This window comes from Cystoisospora suis (assembly GCF_002600585.1).
Source record: "Cystoisospora suis strain Wien I chromosome Unknown contig_1021, whole genome shotgun sequence".
Lineage (NCBI taxonomy): Eukaryota > Apicomplexa > Conoidasida > Eucoccidiorida > Sarcocystidae > Cystoisospora > Cystoisospora suis.
The window spans coordinates 1-10,629 of NW_027153822.1; the positions used below are offsets into that span (position 1 = coordinate 1).

The window sequence follows — 10,629 nt, forward strand, 5'->3', positions numbered from 1 at the left end:
CTATCTATCTCTCTCTTTCTCTTGACCTAGTCTCCGCTTCTTTGCTATATCCAGACAGAAAGAGAAGAGTGGGTCTTTCTTTGTAAGAAGAACGGAGATGAGAGCATCTGCACTGCTTATGCGACTCGCTTCAAAAAATGTCTCCTCCCCCCTCTCAAGATGAAAGAGAAAGTTTTCTTCGAATCAAATCAACCTAGCCTGGCTCATTCTGGTGAAACTTTGAAGAGAAAGAAGAGAAGNNATCAGGTTAACGAAGAAGAGGAAGATCACTACTGTTCTTTTTACTTCTACTTCTACTACTGCGTCTATTGTCTTTCCTATGTAGATGTATGTGTCTCTCTCTCTATGTATGCACATATGGCTGTAAATATCTTTTGTCGCTCACCTATGTAGATCTGTATGTATGGAACTATCTTCAATTTATCTTCAATCCATCTTTAATCTATGTATCGTTCACTTTTCTTGAAAGTATAGATACATAGAGTCAGTCCTATAGATAGATAGATAGATTAAGATAGATAGATTGAAGATAGATAGATAGATAAAGATAGATAGATTAAAGATAGATAGATTAGGATAGATAGATTAAAGATAGATAGATAGATAAAGATAGATAGATAGATAGCATTTCTCGAGTAAGATAAAGCACGGAGAAGGAAGTCCGAAGCAGCACCGTCCCCCCCCGAGTCCATCTTGTATGTTGATGTGGTGTGAGTTACCTTATCTATTATTCTACACGTAGAGGTTTCGAAGTTGCTACATCCTCTCTATACATGAGAATACCATTTAAATATCACGAAAGAGAGTACCTCACCCCGCATACATATGCAACTCTATATATATATATATATGTCCATGTATCTGTATGTGCATCACATCTACGTGTATACGGTAATTGTAGACCACATACGCCTACTCCGACCCACATATACATACATTACCTACATAAGAGACTTGTGACTCCTCTAGTCTTGACAACACCTGCATATGATTAGTGCGAGAGAACCGACACCTGTATGATCCTTACACTAGATACAGCACACCGAGAGCCTACATCACATATGATACTTGAATATGTATGTAAACATGTATATGCATATGGTGATAGAGCGTGAAGCTAATTCGTCATATGTAGATAGTGAGCTGCAGACGGAATGACGTCGCGGTGTGAGTGGCGCGCATGTATGTTGCTTGTTGAGATAGATGATGTATGTATCGTAACTAGAGATGATCTCTCCTACCTTTGATAGCAGCTTCGGCCTCCTCATATGTTTCATATTCAATGAAAGCATAACCCTTGACAAACCCGGTACGACGATCAAGATTCAGATGCAAGTTCTTTATCTGCCCTGTATATACACCCAAACGCACACAGACACACAAAAGATACATTCATTCTCTTCTTCTTCCAAACCGCATCAGGAGAAATAGATAGATAAAGAGATAGATAGATATAGAGAGATAGATAGATAGATAGGGAATCCGCCTATAGTTCTATGAATGGAATAGAGAGGTAGCCATTGACAAGGATAAGGAGTTCGTCATCGTACCGGTGGAACTTCTTCGAGCAGAATCCGCCGTTGAGTCCTATAACCACAGCTTGAGAGACAACACACCCGTTTTCACACGTACACTTACACATATAGATATAGCGAGAGGGATGTATACATCCAGACAACGAGGTAGATACGTCTCTGGCTACATACAGACGTGCATATCCTTGGATGGAAATGATCTGTGAGATGTCTTTTGACTATCTGCCTGTTTTTCTTCTTACCGTACTGCTCGAAGTTCTCATGGAGGTCTTCTTCCTGTGCTTCTTCATGGAGATTCCTCACCATTATGATCCAGCCCTCGACAGCTTTTTTAACACACACAGACAACACAGACCCCAGCATGTCCACCTGTTCATACATACACATTCATGCGTAGACCTGAATAGTCGGACATGCATACATACGTGCACATATACATACAAATTCATACATACGTATATACTCACACATATCCATACATACATACAGATCCATACAGACATATTCAGACCTATCCATACATACCTATATATTCGTACATATCCATACACGCATCTATATCCAATCATACATATGCATGCATACATATGTACTCATACATATCCACATATATATGTATATGTGTATGTATACATACATACATCATAGATCATAACAAGACTGCTCGCGAGAAAAAAAAAGAGGAGAGAGAGAGGTATACATTGATACATTGTCAAGTTGCTGAATGATGGAGCTGGTACTCAGGGTGAAATCTATCGATCTATCTAAGCTTTCAACGTGGTCGGAGACAGAGGCAACACACTCATTTCTTTCTATCTCCTCAGCTGTATTTGAATGTATCTATATACATACAAGTATATGTACTAGTTATGCACCGTTTACGGCGTAGCCTACCCCCGCATATCGAGTGAATAGAAAAGACCTGCTGCATGCAACACCACTATTATCATTCAGTCATACGCCTGCTACATATGAATGAACCTACCGACGGAAATAAGAAAACCACACTATTGTCTACTCTCTCTCTCTCTCTGTCCGTCAGGTCTGGAGGTGTACATACATATATATAGTGAAGGCGAGTAAGAAGCAAGTCAGGTGGGAACTTGGAGAACAATTGAAGAAGATCCCGCCTGCAGCTACGAGGGGCGGAATACACTTTTTGACAATTGTGCGCATACACTATACGCATCGGCATGCATACATACATACATGCATACAGTATGTGCATACACATGCATGTACTTATACATAGATAGATAGATAGATATCTCCAGGAAAAGTACACAGAGAGCACACATCTAGGAACCTTCTGGCTACCTGTGTGTATGTACGTATACACATACACAGACACGACGACAGATATCTCCGAACACTGATATATGTAGCGAAGCATCTATACACACCCGCACACCGGCCTTCATTCATATACATAAAAAGCTGCTCCATTATCTATCCATCCAACTATCTAGGACACAGATGTATACATGTGTAAAAGTCCGTGAATGTACAGATATGTCTACGAGAACAAGAAGAAGCCCGACATGTGTGTGAAAGAATAAGAGGAAGAAGAGGCGACCTACATCGAGCAGGTTGCGATCCAGAAGCAGTTGTGGACGTTGCAGAGCTCCGGCCTGCAGTTGACGTCTTCCCATTCTGGTGAGAATCTTCGAGTCTCTCGAACTTCCCGGCGTCTCCCCGATATCTTCCGTCATTCTCTCGACCACCTTCTTTCAGTCCACGTCCCTTTGGAAGAAGGAAAGAGAGAGAAAAAACAGAAGAGACGAGACAAGAAAGACAGGATAAGACGAGAGGGAGAGAGAGACTTCCCTCGCCTGTGTGCCATGTAGTGGAGTAGATATACAGATACAAAGAGAGAAGAAGAGAGGGCGAACGGTGAAACAGAGGAGCTGAACCTTAACAGATCTCTTTGCCATGAAGAGAGGAAAAGGACATACAGAGGGAAACGCACATACGAAACATACATCTCTGTGTGTGAGAAACAAGTCGGCGGTGGAGTGAAAGCTCAGAGGAATGATGTGACTGAAGCGAAAGAAAGCAGATAGAAAAGAAACAGAGAAGGCTGGAGAAAGAAAGAGAACGAATAGAGAGCCCCAAACCCCTAACCTTTTGTTTTCTTCCCTTAGACAGAGATACGGAACGCCTTTCAGCTGTCATATCCACGTCCGCCATCTTCTAAAAGGACAATCTGAAGAAGTTAGACTATGAAGAGAAAGAAGAGGGAGAAAAAGAGTGCTTTGTATAGACGACGAAGAACAACAGACCCACACTGAGTCCCCTCCCTGTCGTTCTCTCTTTCTAACTTCGTCTATTGTGGCTGGATTTGCTGTCTCCTTTTCTTTCTTTCCAGACAGGTCCTCTGAGAAAGAGGAGGAGAAAGATTCTTTCGTAGATTCTTTCGTTCGGGAAAGACTTCTGTATATTGCTGCTTTCAAGATAGTCGTAGGAGTCAGTCAGTCCAGTGAAACAGAGAGGGAAAGGAAAAAGAAGAGGGACGGGACGGATGCCAAGGATTGTGAGACAGATAGGTGAAATGGAACGAAGACAAACAGAGAGTCTGAGTATGGCGAAGAAGAGAAGTCTATCCAGAAGTCGACAGCACAAAAGATAGGACAGAAAGTAAAGACCGGAAAGTTAAGGAATCTTCTATACGTTGAGGGAAAGCAAAAAAATAAAGACGACGAAAGAACAACAAATTGGAAAGCTTATGATGTATGTCGGCTGACACAGAGAAAGAAGAAAGATCGCTACGTCGGACTATCCACCCGCGCCGAGGTGTACGTACACCTGAAGATGGCAATGCGGGCGACGACTACAACAACGCACGTGGACCAAGAACTGAACGCTTGACGAGGAATGGAGAAAGAAGAGGAAGATAGTGGACAGAATAAACAATTCGAAGAGAAAGAAGGGAGAAAGAAAGGAAGAAAGCACTCTCCGAAAGATCAAGAAGAGACTTGTGAACAAGAAGATGAAGAAGGAACATGGAAGAAGCTCCGTTTTCTTGAGGTTGCTAGATGGACTCTAAGACTTTACTTTAGTAACTGTTGAACGAACAGCAGGAGTGAAGGTGAACAAACAGAAATCTCGTGTGTAGTAGCAGAGTATGGCAAGAAAGAGAATAGATATGAAGTCTCTTCGAAAGAAAACTGGGACCGGAAGAACCGGGAAGAACTTTCATCCAGACAAACCAACTCTTCTGACCACGCCAAGCACAAAGATATCTTTCTTTCTCTCTCTCTCTCTGTTGGTGTGTACATTACAACAATCGTACACTTGTACAAGCTTGTCTGTCTCTTTCTATCTTTGTTCTAGAATCTTCTTCTTGTCACGCCCTCTTTCGCGTAGAAACATCCACATCGATCTACCCTTATCGTCTTCTTCTTTGTTTGTCGAAGAATGGACGCTTCAGGACAACCGGGAGAACAAACCACGAATCAACCCGAAAAGAAAGATCCCCCTCTCTCGGCAGCTCTCTTTCCCCCCGCCCCTAAATCGTTAGTTTCATCGTTTTTTTTTTCGGCTTATACTCGGTCCGACGGCGTGACCAGCAGCAGACCGCTAGGAGAAAGAGGGAGGGCGAGAGAGAGAGAGCTCGTGTTCTTTTCGGGCTTTCTTCCCTTCTCTCTCAATTGCTTGCCGCCCCCGCGCTGGTTCTCTCTTTTTTTCTCTCCTTTTGTGTTCGTCTCTGTTACATCTGGAGAGTATTCATCGGCGAGCGTTTTTGTTCGTTTTCTTCTTTTCCTTTTTTCGGGTTTCAAGCAAATCTTTCACCTTTTACATAGGTGATCCTCTCTGTCTCTGTAATCGCTCCCGGTTCAAGAGCGTCGCCGTCACCGGGAGAAAGAAGAGAGGAAAGCGCCCCGGAAGTCCTCCTTGCGAGATCTTTTTCGCCGTGTCCTTTGATCATAGATCTTTATCTTATCTGTTTGTTTAAGCTTGGCACGTTCAATTGATTCTCTCCCTGTACAGATAACGTACCACAGCGGGCGAGAAATTTCTTGCCGTTCGGTTCCGTCTTTTCTTCTCTCTCTTAGGACAACCATTCATTCATTCACCTCATTCATTGTTTCTTCTTTCACTTACGGCTGATCTTCTTCTTTCAGTCTTTTCTCAAAGGTAGGAGGACCCAGAGGAGAGAAAGAAGGGACCAGACAACCAAAAGAAGAAGAACAAGCAAAAGGGAGACACGATGAGGTGAGATGACCGACCGCTAAGGGGACAACAACGCCATTCATTTCTTAATGCAATGAATGATGCAGCAGGTAAATCTGGTTAAAATTCCCTTCCTGGCCGTTGATCGGATCTCTTCGTTGCTTTTGTTTCTTTTCACTCTTCTTTCTCTTTGGAACTTTTTTCTCTCGTCTTTTCGCTTTCTCCACTAGGTGTATAGATTTCTTCCGAAAACAAAAGAGGAAAGCAAGAAAGCGGAAAAGTCTTGAAGAGCTTAGGTTGCATGGAGGAGGAGCATTTTGTCCTTAGAGGGCAGCGGTGGAACACCACCGTATTCAGTCATTCAGACCTTGTTTTCTTTCTTTCTTCCTCTTCTTTCTCTTTCTCCCGCGTCTTCTCAAGAGGTTCAACATAAGAGCTTGAAAGTCTCTTTCTTCCTTCTCTGTCTCTTCTTCTTGTTCATCTTCGTCTGGGGGGCTGTACACGCGCATTACACATCATTTGTCTCCGTGCGTGGTATCGCCACCCTAGTGAACGACAGAGACGAGACTTAAGAAGGGGTAGAGGCGAGAAGGGAAAGGCAAAGAAGACGCATCGAAAGAAGAAGAGAAGATCCGCTGCTCCTGTTTCTTCGCCCTGCTCTCCTCTCTTCTTTACATGTATAGAGAGAGACAGAGAGATCTCCTGGTATACATAGATTCTTTTCGAGATATACTTCGATCCGTATTTATATGGAGAGGAAAGATATCTTGAGCTAGAGATGTCGACATCTCTGTGTGTATGTATGTTGTCCTTAGTATGTCTTTGCAGATAGGGTGTTTGTCTATGTCGTTCTTTCTCGGGTAGACGAGAATCTTATTAACGCTTTCTTTTTCTTTCTTTCCTCACGCCCTCCCATCATTATGAGAGACAAGGTCAGAAGAGAAACAGCGGGAGGAGAAAGGACGTTTCTTGATACAGCCAATTGCTGTCCTGTTAATCTCGGTCCGCGACAGAATGATGCATAGTAAAGAGGTCTGTTCTACCTGTCTCCTTTTTCTTCTTTCTCTGTCTCTTTTCATGAAGTCGAGAAGACCTCTCACTGGATACCTATTCAGCTGCATGTGGTTCCTCCTTCATCTCTATCTTGTTTTCTTCTTCCTCCTCAGATTCTCTTTCTCTCCTGTCTCGTTCTTTCTCTCATGTGGGGAAGAGAAACGATGTGTCATTCAAGCTTCTGTCTCTTGAGGGGATGAAAGGAGAATGTGCGGTTTCTTAGTTTGTCTTCTTTCTTTTTCTTTTCCTTCGGTGAATCATGTTAAAGATTGATCGAGGTGATGTGTCTCTTTCCTAAAGTGAAGACCTGACTGTATTCATCTCCTTCCTTTTCCCGTTGTTGTCTTTCTTCCAAGAAGATGGGGGAGATGTTATGTTCTTCTTTCCTTTCTTTCTTATCTTCCTCTTTCTTCTTCCTCTTCTTTTCCTTCTCCATCTTCCTTCTTTTCTGTTCCAACTCGATCTTTCCAGGGGGAGAGCGTCGTTGTGCGGGCGTCGTACTCTACCTGTTGAACGTATGGGTTATGACGCACATCATGTGCGATCGTGATCAGAGGGGATGGCTGAACTTCTCTGTCTTTTTCTTTCTCGTCTGTTCTATCATCCTCCCCTCTTCTTCTTTCTTGATGCTTCTCTCCTTCTTGAAACGTAGAAAAAGATCATCTCTTCGTCATGGTCTCCTGGATGTCTTTGAAGGAAAGAAAAGAGGTCTCCTCCTCCTCCTGTATCGACCTTCCTTTCATCGTGATAGAGAGAGGTGTTTACGAGATGGTGGTAAAGAAGAAGTCGAAGAGGAGAAAAGATGGTCTGAGAGAGGAGAGGAGAAAAAACCTTTCTTTCTCCCTAATCCACCTGGTCTTTGCTGGGGATGTCATTGCGAAGGTCGTGAGAGAAAGAACTCTCCTTCTCTTTCTTCATCTTCTTATCTTTGGCTGCCATTGTTCTCTTCGTCGTCGTCTTGTGGTTCGTTTTTCATCTGTTTTCTTCTCATCTTCTCTGCTTTATCAACTTCGCAAGGCAGCATGCCTTCTTCTTTCATTAGTCCTTCTTTGTCACAGCCAGAGAGTCATAAGGTCTCTCTATTCTCCTTGCCTCTTCCTCTTCTCTTACCAACGAATGCCTTGCCCTCTCCCCCGTCTCCTTCGTCATCTTCCATCACGGCGTCTGCTTCAACCGAAGGCTCTTCTTTTGCTCCCTCTTTTCACCATGAACGACGTCTCTCTTCTTCACGACGTCTCTCTTCTTCTTCAGAACAAGGAGAGGAAGATGAGAAAGACCAGCAGTCTGGGTCCAGCGAGGCGAATAGCACTCCGTCCTCTCGGGCAATCCAAGAGAGAAGAAAATCCGCCACTCCAGAGAAAGATCAGATCTCTTCGAACGTGTCGGATGATAGAGACGCCGTTGAACGTGATGAAGAAGGAGGCGATGAGATCCATCGGTCATCTCCGTCTTATAGAAGTGAGAAAGATGAAAGCTCACGACCTCCAGAAGACTCTTCGACCACTGGCCGAAGAAAAAGGAGAAAGATGCATGACATTCCTCCCCCTTTACCTGCTGCTTCTATCTCGGGTATGCTACCCTCTTCTCCTGCCCCCTATACGCCCCCCTTCTCTCATTCTCCTTCCTATTCTCCACCCGGCTCACCCCTTTCTTCACAGTGGATGAACAGAAGGAAGAGGCCTCCGAGAGATGACGAAGATGACGATAGCGATATGAGTAGTGAAGAGAAGAGAGCGAAGCTAGGAAAAAGAAGACGATCGAGTCAGCGAGGCTCTCGTGGTAAAGGAACTTCTGCTTCTGCTTCTCGGTGGGCGGGGGCGTGGGATGGCATGCCGTTGAACTTGGAAGAGAGTGTAGAAGATTTCTGGGATATGACAGATGCAGATGATCTGATGAGTGGAAAGAATAAGAAGAGAAGGAGAAAGCGCAGCGACAGTGACTTCGAATCCGGGGCCATCAGTGAGGAAAGTTCAAGAAGTGCTGAAGATGAGGAGGAAGAAGACAGATCGCGTGAAGAAGAACGAGGGGGAGTAAGAGGAGGAGATAGAGAACAACGAAAAGAAAAGCACGAGGAAGGAGATGACACAGGTCGAAGAAGAAGAAGTGAAGAAGATGATGATCAGGAGGACGATCACCATGAACGGGGAGGTGGGAAGAGAGATGAAGAGGAAGAAGAAGGTAGAGAGGTAAAGAAGAAGGTGGTAGGGGAAGAAGAAGAGGATGAAGAGGAAGATAGAAGAAGAAGAAGAAGAAAGAAGACGACTGGTAGAGGGGGTGACGATGAAGACATGTTGTCAAATTCTCAGGAAGGAAGAAGAGACGAAGAAGAAGGGCGAGGGGGAGATGAAGAAGAAGATGAACGAGAGATAGAGAGGAATTCGGGAGAACAACGTGTATCTTCCGCAAGAGTAAGAAAAGTCAGCGGTAGTGAGAGAAATCGAGACAGACATCAAGTAGAACGGGGGGAAGAAGATGAAGATGATGAAGAAGAAGAAGAACAACATGAAGTTCTCTCGGATCTTCTTCTGGATAGAAACCATCCTGTTGCAGTGTCTCCTCCCACAAGGACTCTTGAGGGAGGTGACATGTATGAGAGAGATATAAGAGAAGAGGGAAGCAAGATGAAGAGGGGTGGACATCGTAGAGCGAAGGAGATGAGACAAGATAAAGCAAAGGAACGGGAAGAGGAAGAAGATGAAGATGATCAGAGAGACGTCCATCGTTTCACCGTGAAAGATCAAGAGTCAGATTTCGAGATTGAGAAAGACAAGGACGAAGAAGACGATGAGGAAGGAAGGAGGGGGGGGGTGATGAATGTGAAACAAAGAGAGAAGAGTGGTGAAGGAGGAAATCTTCTTGATCACCCCCCCGATTCCTCCTTCTCGTATGATACAGTAGATGGACTTGTTCCTTTGCACGCAAAGAGTGGAGAGCTGAACAACGGCAGTAGTAGCGGTCATAAGAATCCCCCCTCTCCTGATCATATTGACAGTCTTACCCATGAGGGGACGCCGAAGAAGGATATCTCTGGTGTCTATGATCAAGAAAATCACTTCTTTTCAGCGCCGCTTCCTGCTCCTTTGGATGGATCTTTCTCTGCTGTTTCTAGCTCTCCAACGACGGAAAGCCAGGCGGCATCAGCTGATGAGACAGGTACGATGCGCGGTGCATCTTCATCACCCTTGAAACCGTCTAGACCGTTAGATCTTCCCAGTCTTTCTTTTTACCAAGATCAATATCCTTCCCCTGCTTCTTCTTCGTTTCGCTATCCTGTCGAGACTCCAAAGCCGGATGGGTTCCTCGGTTCGCCTGGATATCCTCCCCCTCTTTCTCTTCCTTACATTGAGAAACCAGCACATCGGTATTATGATTACTTCGATCTACCACCTAGTACCCCCCCCCCTTTTCGTATTCGCCCTTCACATTCAGCAGTTTCAGCAGGTGCCCCAGGAGGGAGTCTTTCGTCTCCTTCAACTAGCCATCCCCCGGCTGGCTTCATGTCTTCTTTCTCTGATTCCACACCACTACAGGGGCCGCCAGAAGCAAAAGAACAGAAAGGAACTGTACGAAATCTACCGGAGGCAGGGGGGCGAGCGAGGGGGGATGGCGTCCTAGGAGGAAACAAAGCGATTAGTGGAGGCGGTCCTTCTAATAGTGGTAGTAGTAATGGGGGTGGAACTGTCATGGTTAAAGCCATGACGAGGGATGGAGCAGGAGGAGGAAAACCAACCGTAGGAGGAGGAGAGACATGGCCAGGGGAGGGAGCTTTCTCACCTGCACCAGGAGAAGAAGGAGATTACGGGACAGCTCTCTGTGGAGAGGATGGGTATTATTCATGTGATGGTAAGGATGATAGATAGATAGATAG

General features: G+C 44.7%; 2 protein-coding genes across 2 annotated transcripts in view; one reads left to right on the forward strand and one right to left on the reverse strand.

Annotated features, from left to right (window-relative positions):
* Window positions 1-1,236: 1,236 nt before the first annotated feature.
* Window positions 1,237-4,999, reverse strand: CSUI_002420 (rna-binding protein 8a family protein; the record flags this gene model as incomplete). Its single annotated transcript, XM_068062621.1, has 4 exons — window positions 3,660-4,999; window positions 3,116-3,278; window positions 1,778-1,861; window positions 1,237-1,349 (listed from the first exon to the last, which is right to left on the reverse strand). Coding segments are annotated over exons 1-4 (426 nt in total), but the record flags the coding sequence as incomplete, so codon positions are not given.
* A 233-nt stretch (window positions 5,000-5,232) lies between these two features.
* Window positions 5,233-10,629, forward strand: part of CSUI_002421 (uncharacterized protein) — a 15,920-nt gene continuing 10,523 nt past the window's right edge. The window contains exon 1 of the mRNA XM_068062622.1: window positions 5,233-10,604. Coding sequence (XP_067925398.1) covers window positions 7,121-10,604 — 3,484 coding nt within the window. The 5' untranslated portion in view covers window positions 5,233-7,120. The remainder of the gene's footprint in view (window positions 10,605-10,629) is intronic.